Source organism: Glycine soja, chromosome 9 (genome assembly GCF_004193775.1).
Source record: "Glycine soja cultivar W05 chromosome 9, ASM419377v2, whole genome shotgun sequence".
Classification (NCBI taxonomy): domain Eukaryota; kingdom Viridiplantae; phylum Streptophyta; class Magnoliopsida; order Fabales; family Fabaceae; genus Glycine; species Glycine soja.
Window position 1 is genome coordinate 43280092 of NC_041010.1, and position 19395 is coordinate 43299486.

Genomic DNA, 19395 nt, shown 5'->3' on the forward strand with positions numbered 1-19395 from the left:
AAATTTGTTTATCGAACAGTTAAATGAACTTTTTAATTAATAAAAAAAACTAATAATTATTTGAGACATCTTGTCAAACATAATCGTTCTTAGGAGGGTGTTGGAGTTCAAGGAGGGAGGAACTATCATTGATGCAAGTCGTCCATGGTGGGGGCTCAACATATGACACAAATCTTCACTAGTGTCGCACTTATGTGGTGGGGCTTGGGTGACACAAATGAAGGAAGTGTTAGGGTGGGAAAAGGTAGGTGCTAAGACTTGGTGAAAAGGATATTTTTCTACACAAATAAAATGGGAGGTGCAAGAAACAAAAGATAAGAAGTGCAGGAAATGAATGCCTATCTACATTAGGTTCAACAAACTTTTATATATAAAAAAAAGTTATGCATTTTGAAAAATACTTTAATGAAGCATTTATTCAATAATCTCTTATAAACTTCGAATTTATTTAAAATTTTAATTTTAAAGATTACCCAAATAAGTTAAAAATTAATAATTTTAATGAAATTAAAATAAGCATACCGATAAAGTTTGGCACATAGTTGATAGATTGTTTATGTTTTCTTTTAAAACGTTCATAGGATTTGATTCCCAATAATATATATGGAAAAAAGTTTGTTGAAAAAAATAAAATTTAATTCAATAATCTTTATATTTCAAAATGATTAGTCCTCTTATTCTCATATCCTTATAATGAGTAGGAACCAAATGCAAATTCGATAATTTTTTAAGAATAAAAAATATATTTAAGTTAAATTATAATTCACAAATAATTTAAAAGAAAATTATTTATTATAGTAGATAACTTTAATTTTAATAGACTCATAACTGGCAAGGAAATAAAGAATTAGAGAGAAATTAAAAATAGTAACAATCCTAAGACTCAGGTAACATTCATACAAACTCCTAAACAACAATTTGAATAAAAGTTACAATGAAAAATCAAGATTTTTGGTTACCTACAACCTTGACCAGTTAACAATCAACAAGTGATTAGTTCAAATACTACATTCTTAATTCCCTTCGAACAAGGTTTCAGTACCAGCCTTGTGTATGAAAAAATTTCCCGCTAAGAGAGCTAACTCTACTATGATATGAGTGTTCACCATTCAAGCATAATTGTCCCTGAAAAGGATACTTATACAGTTTAGACCAAAAAATATCCAATAACCAATTTTTAACAAAGGCGATAATTAGACTCAATATATGCAAGACTAGGTGTTGTCGACTTGGAGCCATCACTTTTGTTCTTGTTGCAGATTAGATTCTCATCCTGCCAAAAACAAAACAAAACAAAGAACAAGGATGAAAACTATTAAGACTGAGTGAGTAGCCTACTAAGACGACCAGTGTCTCCCAGTTTCATCATTAAAGACTGGTATCACTCAAATATTCAAACAGCAATAAAACCTGATATTCTCATGCTAGCACTTAATTTGTTCACAAGTCAAAAAATCCATTTGAGCTAGCTAGACAGACATTTTGTTGATTTGTTCATTACTTTACAAACACCATTAAATCTTGCTATAAAAGTTTCCTCTAACAACAGTTAATCCTCAAATCAAAACATTCCCATTATAGCACTACAAATCGCAAAATTTTCTTCATAAATAATTAACACAGGCAATACGCTTATAACCGGATTGAGGCACAATTTATTCAAAAAAAGCAAAACCAAACATCAAAATTTAGCAATCCGGATACCAGCTTAAGATATTTATAACACATGAAAAGGAACAAAAGAGGATAGAGAAGTAAGAGGTGACATGCAATATACAAATAAACATTCAATAATGAAAGACAATGATAGAGACAAAGAAAATGCATAAAATATACAATGCGAAAGAAAATAGAACAATACAAATGGAGAAGCCACATAATCAAAGGAGATTCTCTTCAGGTATAAATTTACCAAAACTGACCCAATTTAAGAAATGTACACCATGGAAAATCAGTGGCAAAAATTCAATATACATAATCTATGTATTAAATAGCATACAACAGAACCATAAATTTCTGTTCTACCATTCCGAAGGTTTTTTCCTTTCATTTCGTACTTGCAAAATAAAACTCCTTATGGAGTAAACTAAGGTATAGTGTGTATGCTTGCAACCCAACTGATAAAAATTCTTATCAAGGAAAAATAATGAAGGCTTAAATATGTTTTTGGACCCTCAAAATTTGGATAGCTGTTGTTTTTGGTCCCCTAAATTTAAACTCTCCTTTTTTAGTTCATCAATTTTGAAAAACGCTTTTTTAATCCTTCCTGAGTCCTGACTGATCTTTGCTGCTTTAGATACACAATTTGTGGCGGTTTTTTTACTGCATGAGGGACTAAAAAGAGTATTTTTCGAAATTGTGGGATTAAAAAAGTAAATTCAAATTTAAGAGAAAAAAAAAACAACAGTGACCTAAATTTAAAGGACCAAAAATATATTTAAGCCAATAATGAATAGTAGTATGATTTAAGCAAAATTCAAGGGGTGGGAAAGCAAGGATAATATAAATACAAAGACATGAAAAGGCCAATATTTTTCTATACCCCCAATTAATTTTTTTCTTTTTTAACCGAACAAAAACCAATTAAAAGTTTGTGCCATTACTATCTAACTCTATGCAATTTATTTGTTATGCTTTTAGGAAAATAAAATAAAATGCAAAATCTGAATCTTAAATAATTTTAGAATTTGAGGTTAGGGACTAACTTAACCCCACAAAACCAGCTTGTAAAGTAACTAAGTAAGGACTACCGAATATAAGCTCTATTTAAGTCATATCTCTAGTTGATGTGAGACTAAACCGCCACCCTTGAGGTTGCAATTAAGGCAACCCCAAAGAATCCACAACAAGGCAAGCTAAGGGTGACCGCAATTAAGGCGGCTTTGTAACACTCCTCACCCAACACTACCAGCTTGGAGCGTAGCAAATACAGGTGGTCCGATAATGAATCTAAGATAGACTCTTACTCTAATACCATCATAGAATTAGGACTTAAGACCTAACTTAACACTATAAAACTGACTTATAAGGTGAGGACTACCCCAGCTTTATAAGTTCTATTTAGTTCATATCTCTAGTTGCGGTGGAACTAAACCACCACGCTTGAGGTTGCAACTAAGGCAACCCCTAAGGAGGTTGCAACTAAGGCGGGCTAGGGGTGACCCCAATTAAGAAGATTTTCTAACAAGTAATTTAATTATATTTTCCCCATATAAACCTCATTAATAGGTAAAAGTTAAAGGTTTGCGTGTAAAACAAATAAACTCAAATGCTGATAAGATGGAAGCATGCTAGCATTTTCTACATTTATTGTGGCCTTTTCTTGTTTTGTTCTATTTTGTATAAGGAAGGTTTGTCACCTACTCCTTTTAAGTTCCTGAATTCAACATGCACTCATCCACAAGAAAGGAGAGAGAAAGTATTAGGATTTGCGAGTTTTCTGCAACTATGGAGAAGAACAACAGTAAAGTCTGCAAAATCTGCAGTAAGTGCTTTTCCAGTGGAAAAGCCATGGGAGGACACATGAGATCTCACTTTGCCAAGTTGCCAATTCCACCAAAGCCCAAAACCAAGAATCAAGCACTAGACAACTCGACCGAGTTGACCCATCTTCCAACTCAATCTGCTTCCCCATTGACTTCTTATCCTCAAAAGCAACCATCGCAGAATTTCCGATCTTTGAAGCACAACGTTTTTGCCTTCTTGGCAAACTCAAATAGAGAAAATGAATCCAGGTCTTACCCTAAAAACCCTACCCGCAAAAGATCCAAATGCCACCGCAGATTTATTCCAGCGGCTGAAATGAATGCTGAAGCTGAACCAAAACAGGTGAGTTCGAAACTTGACTCTCTTATTGCAGAAGAAGCTGCTTGGACTCTATTAATGCTTTCCCGGGATAAATGGCCGGAAAGCAAAGAGACCAAGAAGCAAAAAATGAAGGGAAAAGACGGAGAAAATGGTTGCAATGACTTGCTTGTTCAAACTCAATCTCGAGCCAAGTTCCAGTGCAAGAGGTGCGGGAAAACATTTCAATCTTATCAAGCTCTTGGTGGGCACAAAGCAAACCATAAGAAAAATGAGAGTATATGCCAAGAAGGTGGTGACTCTAACGATGATGGAAGTGACAAAAATAGTGTTATTGTAGATGAGAAAGTGTTTGAGTGCCCATACTGCTCCAAAGTGTTCAAGTCTGCACGAGCACTCGGTGGACACAAAAAGGTACACTTCTCCAAGACTATAATTGCTAATGCTCAAACTACTGCAAATGAGTTTGGTGGCAGGTTGGTAGTAGATCTCAATTTTCCAGCTCCTAGAGAAGATGAAGAGGTTAGCCATATTGAATTTTTAGCAGCGTTCGGTGAAGTATGAGTACCTTTATGTTTCATTAAGCAATTGAGGTAAAAGTTTACAGACTTAATCTGTAACTCAGTACACAAGTATACACTGGGTTTTTAGTTCTGAATGTTAAGAGTTAAATATGCTTTGAATCTTTTTAAGAATATGACATTCTGGGTTTATAAATGTAAGAGATAACTTTATTTTGATTACCATGTAAGTGTTCGTGCTAGTGGCTTCTATCTTCTTTGTCTGCTAAATCTTGCTGTTTAGCCTAACTATTTCTCCATATCTCAATAAACACCGAATTTTCATGTCTTCTTCCTTTGGGCATGCGGGGAATGGTTCAATTTCATCAGCTCCCACTTAGTATTTTGGCAAGGTTATTGAAAAATTAGAAAGCTAGGGATGAATGGCTTCTCTAAGGTGTACACATTATTAGTACAGGAAGGGGAGATAGGAAGTCTTATTTTATAGGGCTTATACCCTGTAAAATGCAAACATGACCCTGTAAGATTTGGCTTAGCCTAATGGACTTCCATGTTTAATGAAACAGTGTATAACATATCATCCATAACTAACTCATTGGACAGTAATCATAAACAAAAATTTTATGTCATATATCAATAGAAGTTTTGACACAAATACAGGAGCAGATATTCCCTCCTTATAGTTGTTTTGATAAAATTATATGTTCAAATGTCTTTGATTCTAAGAAGAAAGTTTAATGTTTAAACTATGAGTTGAACCATAGGAAAGCTACATTGCCAAGCTGCCCCTTTCATAAGTACTTTTCCAATTCTTCAGGCTTTCTATGGAGAGAAATTCAGCTTGAATGAATTAATCCCTTGTTTCAAAATTAGATAGCTCTTGCGAATTCTGATAGTTTGGTTGAATCCATAGCTGGCAAAATGACTAGATCTAAGAGAAACACCTTAGAAACTACAGATAAGATAAAAGAAGCATCAGATCCACCACCAAAAGTTTAGACATGCCGCTATGAATTCAAAGAAACAAAACAGGGAGTTGGGATTGTGCACAAGTGTGGTAACCCCTATGGGGCCCAGGTGACTTAAAAAAGGAGGAGTGGACAAAATTGTGCAGAAACCGTCTAATTTGAATAACAAAACAGGGGGAAAAAAGCAAAACCCAAGCGGTAGAGAAGGCCGGATGGTGTCATGTAGGAAACTCTGTTTACATCTTTAAAGATATAAAACTCAAGTTATTGTATAAAAGATGCATAACTTGTGGCCTCTTAACATACTACCTAAATTTATGAATATAGACACCTCTAGTTTTGTTTATCCTCTTGCTTCCAAATCTTTTAAATAACACTATACTTAATGAGCTACAGTGTGTTTAAACAAGCCATCTAAATACACCAAAACATTTAACACACTGCCAGGCAGAGATATCCCAAATAAAGAACTCCACCTCCTCCCCCAAGAAAAGGACTTTTAAATCAGAATGTTTTCAAATCTTATACTTTATAGCACAGGAAATTAGGCAACGATCCTCATATATCCTAACAGAACAATGGGTAGGGAGCCAGACTGGGTATATGAATCAATGGCAAGGAATGCAAAGTCCAAATTAATAGGGTCAAAAAGCCTAAGAAGACATGTAAGTCCCTGAGCAGGCACTTGTTACAGTAAGTTTTCCAGTTGTAACTAACATTGAATTAGGAAATTTCGTAAGTACAATTGCAACTTATCTGGATAGAACCATAGACCATAGAACCTGCATAACCTGTAAATCATTCCCGACCATATAAAATTATTATATTAGGGCAAAGGTGGAGAAATTAGAATGTTTGTTAAGAAAAGCATTACCTGAAAAGGCAAAGATAATTAACTCCGTTGCAGTGCAGAAATTGATAGTAATAGCATGAGTATTATCACAAAATGACTAAAGCTGGTTGTGAGAAAGAGAATTAGTGGGTGTAGATATAGGAATAGGATATTAGAAAGTAAGAATGATAGATTGAGTGAGTGAATCACAGAATGGAATCCCTTATTTGATTTGAAAGACATGGATTTCACATGCTTTCTTTCTTTGTTTGGTGCTTCTATTCGTGCCCATTGCTTTGATTTTTCGACACAAAGATGATGAGAACGGGAACGAACCGGAGACACAGGTGGAAATGCGTTTTTATTCCCTCAAATTTGGCTTTTTCTAGTTTTCTACCTCCAAATTTAAATTTATTTTTTAGTCTTTAATTTTGAAAGAAGATAAAATTGACGCACGAGAAATAGTTTTTTTTTTCAAATAATACAAGTTTTTAAATTTTCTTTCTCTTATTTTTATCCAACAAAAGATTATCCTAATACTTGAAAAAAAATTTAGAAGCATAATATATTAATATTTGAAACTTAATCTACTTATTTGATGAAAAATAATTAAAGTATTTTGATAATGTAAAAGTTTTTTTATGTTGTCATACAATTATGAATTATTATATTATTAAAAAATACTATTAATTTTTGTAATAACTAATTTAAGAATTATATTTATAATACTTTAAATAGAAAATAATATATAAAAATTACACTGAGTGTGTATCAAGGTTGAACTCTCATTTTCTAAAATAATTTTAGAAGTTTTGTTTTGTTTTAAAAATAACTCTTAAATTTTATAAATTTCAAACCAAACTTTCTAAAGTGATTTTATTTTAATCAACTTAAAAAGTAACTTTTTAAATTAGTTTTTGTTATAGTTAATATAGAATGCTAATAAATTTTCAAATATTTAAATTATTGACCAGACTTTCTAGAAAATTATATTTTAACTATTACGTAAAGTTATTTTTTAATGAGTTCCTCGTACAATCAATCTAGAAAATCTAGTTTTGATGATAACAAACCATATCGCAACATTTGTTTATTATGATTTATGTTTGTTAGGTTTTAAAAATTTCAAAAATTACAATCAATTTTATATTTTAAAATTGGTTTTAATTTTTTTTTTCTTAATTTTTAGTTTCAAAATAAATTCACTTCAAAAATTTTATATTTTCTTCAAATTAGTTAAATCGGATAAGAATAACTAAGACAATAATAATAGTTATGATAATAAAGATAATGATTATAATTGTAATGGTAATCTCATGATAAGTGTGTCAACGATAGTAATAAAGTCATCAATAACAAAAGTGTCTATTTCTTAAAATTAAAATGTGCAAAGACAAAAACCCATGTGTTTAGTGAAAATATGTTATATATGTGTAGGTGGCTTTTGTTTCTAAATATTAAGGCATACACATCATCATAAGTGTATGATCCTGTTGCCCTCGTATTGGCACACATAATAGTTGATTGTTGGAATTGAATAATTGATTATAAATTGGATTTTTAACATTTTGTGAGCCTTCAACAAAATCAATTTTTTGTAATATATAATCAATTAAATCTTACATTTTAATCTATTATGCATTCATTTTAATTAATTGATTAAATACAACATCAATTTCTTAAAAATATAAATTAAATTCAGTTAGAATCTTTCACATGCTAAGGATATAATAATATCGTAAAAGATGGTTTATCATCACATTTCATTGACACCAAACAACTTTACATTTTATTTTTCACCTATCTTTTCTTAAATCAAACAACCAAATATCCAACTTCATTTATATTCTATCTCTATTTTCTCTAATTATTTCTTTTATTTTTTCATCAATTTTTTTTTCCTCACAATCAAATCGAACATAAATTTTCATTTATCTAGTCTAACTCAGTGACTCATCACTATGATGACACTAGTAAGTTTTGAAGTGAGTAATGTAGGACACAAGCCTAAAAACTCTGAATTGACGTTTTACAATGTTGAGAGTATTTTACGCATCAAATCTCCATATTCTAATGATTATGGATATCCAAAGAATCAAAGTTGTCTTGACAAATTGGAGTAATACACCAGTAAAGTTTTAATTCAACTTAATTTTGAGTGTATATATCCTCGCTGATACTAGATAATTCCAATAAAAGAGATACATACAACTAAGTGGAATGAAAGAAAAAAAAAAGATTTACACGTTTTATTTCTTAATATGTATTTCTCTCATCATAAAATTGTTCACCACCGAAGAAGATACACACTTGTGAAATTTAATCAAAGATTTGTACTATTTGTTTTTCCTATTATCAATTGTGAATTTAAATGAATATTTCACTTAAGTTTACTAAAGTATATATATACATATATTAATTTAACTTGCATAAAGAAGTTTTTTTTTTTTTTTACAAATTAACTAAGTGGGAGAGGAAATTTATGCAACTGTAACCCTTTTTAACCCATACTATTTGCTGCTTGGTGGATACTAGTGGGAGGCAACATGTGTCAGTCATAGTTCATGAGCCGCACACTTTCTAATATATATAAGCATTAGCAAACAAGAGTCATGACAATATATAACACGGGAGAAAAACTAGAACAAGTAACACTTGAAATTCCATTGGAAGTAAAATAGAAAATGACTTTCTCCTATACCAATCCCCCACAATAAGAAAAATATCCAAAATATAAAAAAGAAGAAGAAGAAGAAAAAACATTTCAATCATATAAACACATTAGCATTGATCCGCGGTTGGCTTTTGTGGCAAAGGAATGTCACCCCCACCACCACCAACCACATTGTCCCCAGCACATCGACCCACAATAACACTATCAAGCAATTTCCTCTTTGGCTTGGCCTCTTGCAGCATCAACACAACATCCCTCATAGAAGGCCTATCCGCTGGGTTTCTACTGGTGCAAAGCAATGCAATCCTAAGCATTTGTATCATCTCTTCTCTCACTGAGGTGCACCCTGCCCCTGCATTCTTGTCCAATATGTCATTAATGCCATCTTTTGACTTTATCTTAGACCTAACCCAATCAACAATGCTGTTCCCATCGCCAAATTCTGCATCCACCGAACGTTTTCCGCTAAGGATCTCCATCAACACCACTCCGTAGCTGTAAATGTCACTCTTCTCATCGACTTGAAGGGTGTAAGCATATTCTGCAAACCAACAAACAAGACCCTTAATACTCAAGTACAATTAATTAATATGTAATGCCATAATAAGACAACAACAAACAACATTAAAATTATTATTCCAACCAAAGTCAACATCCTCATGATTCAAAGGAGTTATGATAATTTGACAATATTCTCAGTGGGCCCCAGTAAGATCATTGAGAAAAGCAGGTCACGAAAGTGAAAAATAAAGGAAAAGCTCTCTCTCTCTTCTCTTCATGAGCAACAGTACACCTACTACCCATGCACCGAAATTTTTGTTTTGCTCTGTAGCAGTAGCAGGCATCTGTAATTCTTTTTTGTTCACTGTAAAATTTGATATATAACTTCCAGTATGCTTCATTAAGAAACAATACATGGTATGCTAAGTATACTCTGAATCGAAACAAACAATCACAAATATAATAGAATGAAGATATCATCAACACTAAATAAAAATAAAAATTAGTATGAAGGTGGTGACCTGGAGCAATGTAGCCATAGGAACCGGCAATGACAGACATGGACTCATCGGTCTGAATCAACTTGGCAACACCAAAATCTGCCACTCTGGCCTTCATCTCAGCGTCCAATAATATGTTACTAGGTTTGAGATCACGGTGTACGATTACCGGATCACAGTCATGGTGGAGATAACAAATTCCCTGAGCCACACCCAAGGCGATCTTGTACCTATTGAACCAATCAGCAACTAAATTATCTCCTTTATTTTTGGCATGCAACAAATCATCCAAATTGCCATTGGGCATGTACTCGTAAAGCAGCATGGTGCACTCATTGTTGCTGCAGCACCCTAACAACCTCACGATATTCCTGTGCCTCACGTTTCCCAACACCTCCACCTCAGCCAGAACCCCTCTCCTCCGTCTGATATTATTCTCCTTCTGCTTCCCCCACAGCTTCTTAACCGCTATGATCTCGCCACCTGGCATTTCTGCTCTGTAAACCGTTCCCGTGGATCCCATCCCCAGTATCTTATCGGACAACGACAAACACTCCAGCACGTCCTCTGCCGTGAAATTCAAACGCTGGAACGCCGTTAACTTCCACGGCCCTACCTCGTCGCCGAACCTGTGGTTGTAGTTCGCGTGAAAGCAGCGCGTGCCGGCGACGAGCACGAAGAGGCCGATACCGAACGCCGCCGCGACGATCCAGACTATTGCACCGGCGGTTCTCTTCGGCTGCTGGCGGTGGACGTCGACCTGGTTATCGGAGGCGGCGAGGGCGTCGGCGGCGCAGGGTTTGGCCAACACGCCGCCGCAGAGCCCCTGGTTGCCGGCGTAGGAGGAAGGATGTAGGTTCGGGAAAATGCCGGAGGAAGGAATTGGACCGATGAGGGAGTTGAAGCTAACGTTGAAATTCTCGAGCGTGGAGCAGTTGTTGAAGTTCGAAGGAATGGTTCCGGTGAGGGAATTGTGAGAGAGATCAACGTCGGTGATGGAAGGGAGAATGGAGATTTCCCAGGGAATGATTCCGGTGAGTGAGTTTCGACTCAGATTCAGTAAAATGAGCTTCTGGCAGTGTCCAATGTCCCACGGAATCGTACCGTTGATGGAATTTCCCTGCAGTTCGAGCTTATACAATGCCTGACACCCTATGAAATCAGGAATTTGACCAGTGATGTTCGAGGAAGCAGCAGAGAAGATCGCAAGATCAGTAGCATTCCAAATAGAGGCCGGTAAGGAGGTTCCGAAGGAGTTTCCGGACATGTTGAAGTACTGCAAATTACCTAAGCGTTCCGGAATTTGACCACGGAAGTTGTTGGTGCTGATGTCTAGAAATGTTAGGTTAGGGAGGAGCGTGAGGCCTTGGGGGATTGAACCGTTGAGAAAATTGTTTTGGATGCGAACCCTAGCGAGTGAGGTGCAGTTGGCGAGGGAATGTGGGAGAGAACCGGTGAATCTGTTGAGGAAGAGTATGAGTCTCACGAGCTTGTTACCTTTGCACACATTTTCAGGGATTGGACCTTCGAGTGAGTTTGTGGAAACATCTAGTTTCAGCAGTAACCCGTTGGAGCCAAGTTGTCGAGGGAGTGTTCCAGTGAGTGAGTTGTTGAAGAGGAACAGAGTGTCTAGCTTAGGTAGTTCTCCAATCCCCTGTGGTATTTCCCCTGTGAGGTTGTTGTTCATTAGGTTGAGCATGGTTAGCTCGGTTAGCATGGTGACTTGAGTGGGGATTGGCCCAGTGAGTTCGTTGTCTGACAGATCAAGGCCTTTAAGTGACTTCAATTTTCCTAAGGTTGATGGGATTTCCCCTGTTAACCTGTTCTTGAACAGCAGAAGTGTCTCCAGCTTGGTGAGGTTTCCCAGCTCCGGAATCACGTTCCCTGAAATGTTAGTGCTTGAGATGTCCAAGTATTTGAGGTTAGGAAGCAATCCCAGTTCTGAGGGTAGTGTTCCTGAGAAATTGTTGTATCCAATTTCCAAGTGTTCTAGTTCAGCCAAGTGGCCTAGTTGGGGTGGGAGTGGACCTTCGAAGGCGTTACCGGCTAAGTCTAGAAACTTGAGTCTCGGGAAAGTGCCATAGCTTGGTGGAATCCCGTCGCTGAAGTAGCTTCCGCCGAGGTTCAGTTGTTCGATGAAACGAAGGGTGGTTAACTCTTGGGGGAGAGGGCCGGTGAAGCTGTTGCTGTAGGCGTTGAAGTGCCTGAGGAATTTGAGTTTTGATATACCCGGTGGAAAGGTTGAATTGAAGGAGTTGTGGCTGATGTCTAGTGTTCTCAGTTCTGTTAGTTCGAAAATGGCGTATTGGAAACTCCCGGTGAAGTCATTTCCACTGAGGTTAAGGTGGTTTAAGGTGGAAAGGTGGCGGATTTGGGGGGAGATAGTGCCGGAGAGATTGAGGTGGGAGAGGTCTAGGGTGGTGATTTGTGATGTTTTGGGGTGGCATGTGATGGCTCTCCAGGAACACCATATGGGGTGTTGGGGATTGGAGTTGGAGAAGGTGGGGGAGGGGGAGGGGTCCCAGTCATGGAGGTTATTGAGAGGGTCTAGGAGGGATGATTTTATGGAGAGGAGAGCAACAAGTTGGAGGGGCAGGGTTGTTGTGGCAGAGAGAAGTATGAGTAGGTGTGTTTGGCAGAGGAAGGAGAATGTGATGAGAAAGAGAAGAAAATGTTTCATGGTTTTGGGCTGTTGGGAGTTGTGGATGAGAAGGGGGTGGTGTTCAAAGGGGTAAATTTAAGGGAAGGAAGGTTTTGATGAGGATGCCAATCGCCTTTTCGGAGTGCAGGGTGCAGAGGGAGTTTCATCATGATAATTTGCTTCAGTGGGTTTTGTTGGTGGTACTGCTAGACATCAAGAGAGAGAGACACTTCATCTTCTATAATACTACCACACCACCATCCATCTACACCCTCCTGTCTACGGTCCAGTTCCCTTTATTTGAAGCTCCTACACCATCATCTCACTTTCTCTTGCCTCTGTATTCTACCTTTGTCTGCTATCTCCACTCCTACTTTTTATTTTCTTGGAATTCTTTTCTCCTTTTCTTTTGCTCCCACTTTTCATCATTCCCTTGTTTCCTTTATCTTTGCCTAACAAATTGATAAATATGTGCAACAGTGACATTGTCTCTCCGCAGGATCCAAGAAAGCCATCTCAATTTCCCACCATATTCTCCCAAACCATTATTTTAAATAAACCACCTATTTTCTTTTTCTTTAGTTTTCTCTTCTTTATGTATGTATATGGAGGCTTTATTTTCTGCTTTATTTTTCCCCCCCTCTTCCTTCTTTTCCTTTATGGTGGTATTTTCGGGCTTTGGTTCTATCTTAATATTCCTTTGCTCCAGCATGGAGATTCAGGTGAGAGAACATTGTCCCAAACAGTTAAGTATGGACCACAAATATTCTAAATTGACTAATATCAGCATGTTTGCATAATCCCAATCACGGAATGCAGTGTCCATACACGCAAATCTATAGCTATATAAATAAATATCAATTTACCCATACATTATAGTGACAAGATTTTGGGACCAAATTTGGATGATCATTAGACCCTTATTTGGAGTTTGGACGTATTGGACGCAAAGAGAACGTACTTACAAAACTTTCTCAGTTTTAAACAAATGAAAATCTTGAACCAGCCAAACAAAACAATGATATGCAACAAAATGATCTAATTGTCCAGTCTCTTTCTGTCCTTATAATTGGTTGTAACAAACTTGTGCAAATGTGCAAGGAGTGCATTTTGGGATCAAATGCAAATAAAATAAAAAATCAGCTTTCTATATTTTTGTTACCCCGAATGCAGTCTAGGTCATATTAAGTCATTTATCCTTGCTTTATTTTATACTATATATATCAATGCCAATTTACGATTGAAGAAAAAGAATAGCATACTTTTTTTCATAATTTACGATGTCCAATTTTAGAATGATGGTATGATATATTGATTCTAGTATCTAGGATATCTTACAATTAGACTCAAAAACTCATCTTTGATATAAAATATTCATTCTCATTAAATACTCTTCCATAGTATGATATATTATTGTTTGATATCTTGATAAAAAAAAAGTATTAGATATCTTTAAAATTAATGAAAGGTTATATCCTTTTATAAAATTATGTGTCAATTTTATGTAAATATGTAAGTATAAATAGACGTAATTTTTCACTAAGAGTCATGAGTTATAAAATTTATTTAAAAGGTTAAATTTATTTGCTAACAAATATGGGATGATTTATATATCTTAAGAAAAATATAAAACAAAGAACACACCAATTTTTTTCTATTTAAATTATTTCATTTATCTCATGTGAGTAGAGGGAATTAAAGAAACTATTATTTTATAAATAGTTATTGATAATGTGCTTTTGATTAGTTGATTCATCAAATCATAATAGAAAAACTCCATTGTATCTTTACGAGATTCACTGCATAGGTTGGTGGAGGAAAATTTAACCTAAGTTAATATTTGCATACGCACTGAAGATCTGTGTCTTCTCTTTTTTATTGTAGAACCATCACTCCTTATAGAAAAGAGGAAGAAAAAAAGCAATGAACTTAATAGTTTTTATGTTCCATGAAATTTAAAAATAAAAATGTTAAACATCACCATTTCTTTATAGACGAATCTCACATGTTAGCAGTTATACCTGACAGTATTTTATATTCATGTATGTGGTTGGCCAGACCGTGGGACCAATTGGCCATTGTTATGTAGAAAAATTTCTTACAAACTAAGAAATAAAAAAGAAAAATGTCAAGTCTCTGACCTGAATTGGCGCGGGAGTTTGAAATTCAAGATATAGAATCATGATGGGTTCATTGCTGATGCTTAATTAATACTACTATATTAAATACCGAATTGAATATGCTTAAATTTTGTCTCTTTTTTAGCACAGTTTGACTTCACTAAAGCAATACTATGATGGGCAATTACTACTAATTTGTATCATTAACGTCATTAAAGTATTTCTTAAGATAAGAATAAAGCTTCAAACACAATCATCCTCATCCCAATTTGTTACAGACTTGTGCATACTGCCACCCAACATCTTTTTCTTCCGCTAAATTGCATGTCTCATTATCTTTATTGTCCTCGTCACTGTTAACTTATCGGTGTACCATACTATTATATACATAATTATAATTATGCAGGTTATCGATGCGCCTAAACATTTTAAAATGTTTTAATCAAGAGTAATTTTGTCATCTACATACATGCGTACTGTATCAGAAATTATTTTTCAATGACTATTCTAAAACAATTGTTATATTTTTTAATAAAATGGTCAGGAAATGCTGAATATTATTATAAGAATAAGCGTAAAAACACCAAAATGGCTAATTGCGCCGTACTAGTTGGGGGATTTGTGTGCCGCATAGTTTTGCGTACAGAACATGAATATGTCAGAAAAGGAACTACTCATGCATAATTTCTCGATTATATGATGCACGAACATGATTAAGAGACACTAGTGCACGTTTTCAATCTGAATAATAATAAATTGAGCTTTGAGATTGAATGAATTTTTATTTATTGTACTACTCACAATGCTGAAATTAATGTACTACACTACTACGTACTATTTAGAGAAACAGGATAATTTTAATTGGAATTACAGTTTTTGGACAATTGCGTGGTACAAACATCCTATTGAAATCTTAGTGTACGTGTTCTAGCTTGGGATGTCAATGTCAAGGAACATTCTTTAAATTAGTATAAAGAAAAATATTTCCTTTTTGCTATTAAATTACTTCAAAGTATATTTTTAATGCTTATAAAAGTTGCTTAAAAAAAACTCATAAAATTAAGTTTCAATCCATTTTTAAACCTTAATATAAAAAGATATTCATAAAATTGTAAAGACTGATACACATGAACACCTAATAACATAGTCTATACTCTTTACACTTAATTGATATTTTTCATATTTTTGTTGTTTTTATTACCTATCAGATTTATATTTTTCTCTTTTTTATTTGTTCAGTTGTTTAATATGGTATGGTTGTCCATAGGCGATTTCAAGGCCCGGCTACCCTGGGCAATTGCCCAGGCTCTGGCCCAAATTCCTTTGCACAACACGTCTCTGTTTTTGCGAGCATCAGTGATGAGCAATTCCAATGTTATCCTTGCACTTTGATTACCAGTGAAGAAGCTAATGGGGAATGGTTACTCTGAGATGCTCTTTCTGCAATCTCTCTCTTTATTCTTTTTCTAAAAATTTCAGCTTTTTGACCTATTCGCACCCGAAAATTTTGATTTTTTTTTTTTGCATTTTAGTTGGTTGGATTTATGGATCGGTGATGTTTATTTTAAACTGCGTTATCTATCCGAATCTTCCCAAAGGAATTGAAGATAACCATATATTGCTGAGATCCATTGATGTTCTTATTGGATTTATGTTTTTTTTTTTTAATAAATCACGTTATTTCAATGTGATGTGAATCTATATGATTGAGCCTGATAAACATCCTTTGCCCCTACTATGACTGCATTTTTTTTATTTGATATGGTTTGGTTTCTTCCACTGGTAGAGCTTCAGTTCGAGGTTCTAAATTATGGTTGTTGCGATTTTGTTGTACAAACATTGACATTGTGGCCTAAATCAAGGTCGCACACCATTTTTTAAAAAAACTTGTTTTAAGCTTTGAATGGGTATTGAATATTGTTTGTATCAGCTATGGATTTTACCAGCTGCAGAGTTCTGTTGTGTATGTTGTATATTTATTCTATTTAGATTTGTGTTCCTATGTGTTTAGTTTTTTTTAAGCCTATTAGTGCTTAAAGCATGTATCGTGGGAAATATATGGGATCTGTGATGGTGTTCAGAGACTGCGTTATCTTCTTTAAATTTTTGCCCAGGCTTTATAATTTTTCTGGCTACGCCACTGTGGTTGTCTATGCATCATTTTACACCTGAATGGTCACTTCACATATACACTTTTCATTCTGTTGGCGATCTGCAAACATTGGAGTCATAAAATGATAGCAAGCACTTTGGATTAAACGCCATATGCTTAATTATTACATCTCACTCAGACTTGTATTTCTTTTCTTTCATGTAGCACAAGATTCAATTTGTAGGGTGATGAGATGAGAGGACACTTTCACAGTTCAAGAAATCTACATGGAAGAGCTTAGCCTGATCAGCAGAGAGCATGTGTCCGTTCATGTCTTTCCCTAACTATGCACAATGAAAACGATAATGGTGAATAAAATAAAAATTAGAAGAGGGGCAAACTGTAAGAAAAAAACAAAAGGGTCATGCAAGGAGGAAATTAATGTACGTACACGTATATATATATATATATATATATATATATATATATATATATATATATATGGTCACGTTTTATAGGGCATAAAGGGAATCTTAATTAGTACTGATGTACATTTCCTACACATGAAGGGAATCCTAAAACGAAGCGAGCGTTATGGTAAGGGAAAGGCAAGTAGAGTTAAGGTATTGGGACATTTTGAAACTTGAAAAATGAGTTCAAAGGTTCTGATAGGCACATGTCAGAAGTGTGGAGTGGGGCTAACAAAAACATTGGCAGAGGCAGAGGCCACGCCACAGTTAACAGCAGTAGTTGGGACCCAACTGGGGCATTGGTTTGGTGGAGAGTGCTCTCGTGGGCACCACAACCCCTTTCATCTGTCTCCCTTATACCCCTCACACTTTCTCCTTAAGATGTTACATCATCTCAACTTCATTTTTATGTTTTTGTTCATTTATTTGGAGTTTACTTTCTATCCCGGTGTAAAAAAGCAATGAGAAATCATAATAAGTATGACGATGACTATTTTCTCATTCATTAGAAGCAGCATATATATATTTCACGCGTTGCATGCCAAAACTTGTGCTTATGTCATCTTACTATTGTTTTTTATTACATTAAACTGTAAGTTATAATTAGTAGCATATGATTACTATTAGATTGTTTAAATCTCTTTTTAAGAATGTATTTGATGGTAAGTGATGTTTTTTTCTTCTTCTTTAGAAACAAAACAAAAAATATGTGCTCATTCAAAATGTATCATTAATTTTGTGACAAAAATATAGAATTTCTTTTTATTTAAACAAAACATATATATAAAAGGTCTTTAGTATAGGTGGTACAATTGTAACTTAGTAGTTTGATTTTGCCCCTATTCTAGGAACTGTCTGAAAAATCTGCATGGTGATTATCCTCTCAAATAACACGATTCACTTCAGGACATATCTGAAATGGACCAAACTTAAATGCATCCCAGAGCAGATAACAAAAATGGCAAAGCACAATAGCACCCCTATATATGAATCACAATTCAGTTCTACAATATCTTTTTGTTCTCACGAAAGCATGATCAAAAGTTTCCCACTACCTTGCATGGCTTGTAATCATTACATTAGTATTCATGAATTTGAAATATGCATATTTTTGTATAGGCATGGCATGGCATGATGGAAAGAGGCACTAGCTGATAGCACACTCAATGCCAATAGCCAAAGCCAATGACCATATATGAGGCTATAGACTATAGTGCTATGGTGTGGTGAGGCACAAGCAGAAACAGAGGGGTGTATGAGTAGCAGCTAGGAGTGAGCGTGACTAATGTTGATGGGCCTACCATTCATTTTGATTGTCTCATGTGCCATGATGGTTAATTACGCAGCAAACCCTTTCCCACCCCCACGCGTGATTCCCTCTCAATTTCTTCAACTCTTCACTTCACCCCTCTCAGGCTCAGCTTTCCTCTTCACTACCAATTTAAATTTTATATGTACGGAAAACATTTGATAGACACTCAAATACTATCCAATACCAAAAAAAGAATATATATATATATATATAAAAGTACAATAAGATTTATAATATAATAAAAAAAGATAAAAATAAATAAAATTTAATAGTGAAACATTAAAAATAAAAGATATTTCATATATTATTATTCATGTTAAAATTAAAATATATACAGTGACCTATGAATATGTGCACTTGGTGGTGGACAAACAAAACAGGTTAGTTAGAACAGCTTATGGATTGTGAGTGGAAACTGAAACAGTATTTACAGCCCTAACATCACCGCAAAGTTTATAGTTTTGATCTCATGATGTGACTTCCCTAGTTTTATGCTGCTGCTCTACATGACTAATAATGACGTTTACTTCCCACCACACACCTCATTCTAATGAGATATTTTAGGATCAAATAGTTTCACTTTCATATTTTAGTATTTAACCAGTCAATAATTCAAAATATACTTGACAATGAATAATAATGCCGATAGTGTCACATTTCCAAATATAGAAATCCGAATTATTTAAGTATATTTGTGGTGTGAAAACATTGTGGTCTATCAAATTAAATACCCTTAATTTCAACGATATGTTATATTATTTTTGTTTATTGATGATAAAATTAAAAAAATGACAACCGATAAATCTAAATAATCAAGTATTGAGTCCAATTCATATATGACACGGATGATTTTAATTCAGTGTTGAATCCTGTTTTATTTTTAATCCTCGAATGACATTATCTGATTTATATAATTGACATTACCTAGTTGGTTAAGGTTTTGATGTTATCGTAGTGTTG

At 34.7% G+C, this 19395-nt stretch overlaps 1 protein-coding gene, 1 long non-coding RNA gene and 2 other non-coding genes across 4 annotated transcripts; 2 read left to right on the forward strand and 2 right to left on the reverse strand.

Annotated features, from left to right (window-relative positions):
• Positions 1–854: 854 nt before the first annotated feature.
• On the reverse strand, positions 855–6483 carry LOC114425047. Its single transcript, XR_003669189.1, has 3 exons — positions 6168–6483; positions 6011–6084; positions 855–1273 (listed from the first exon to the last, which is right to left on the reverse strand). It is a non-coding gene; the product is annotated as an uncharacterized LOC114425047 (long non-coding RNA).
• Positions 6484–8686: 2203 nt separating this feature from the next.
• Positions 8687–12919, reverse strand: LOC114425048 (leucine-rich repeat receptor-like protein kinase TDR). The gene is made up of 2 exons (XM_028391786.1): positions 9822–12919; positions 8687–9340 (listed from the first exon to the last, which is right to left on the reverse strand). The coding sequence occupies exons 1-2, from the start codon at positions 12478–12480 to the stop codon at positions 8907–8909; spliced, it is 3093 nt and encodes a 1030-aa protein (XP_028247587.1). The 5' UTR covers positions 12481–12919; the 3' UTR covers positions 8687–8906.
• Positions 12920–15908: 2989 nt separating this feature from the next.
• LOC114369041 lies at positions 15909–15998 on the forward strand. Its single transcript, XR_003657502.1, has one exon. It is a non-coding gene; the product is annotated as a small nucleolar RNA snoR26 (small nucleolar RNA).
• Positions 15999–16104: 106 nt separating this feature from the next.
• Positions 16105–16194, forward strand: LOC114369042. The gene has a single exon (XR_003657503.1). It is a non-coding gene; the product is annotated as a small nucleolar RNA snoR27 (small nucleolar RNA).
• Positions 16195–19395: the final 3201 nt, after the last annotated feature.

Coding starts and splice junctions, on each gene's coding strand:
- LOC114425048 (XM_028391786.1), bottom strand. CDS start 12,480: ATGAAACATTTTCTTCTCTTTCTCATCACATTCTCCTTCCTCTGCCAA. Junction 9,341..9,821: donor CTATGGCTACATTGCTCCAG/GTCACCACCTTC, acceptor GTTGGTTTGCAG/AATATGCTTACACCCTTCAA.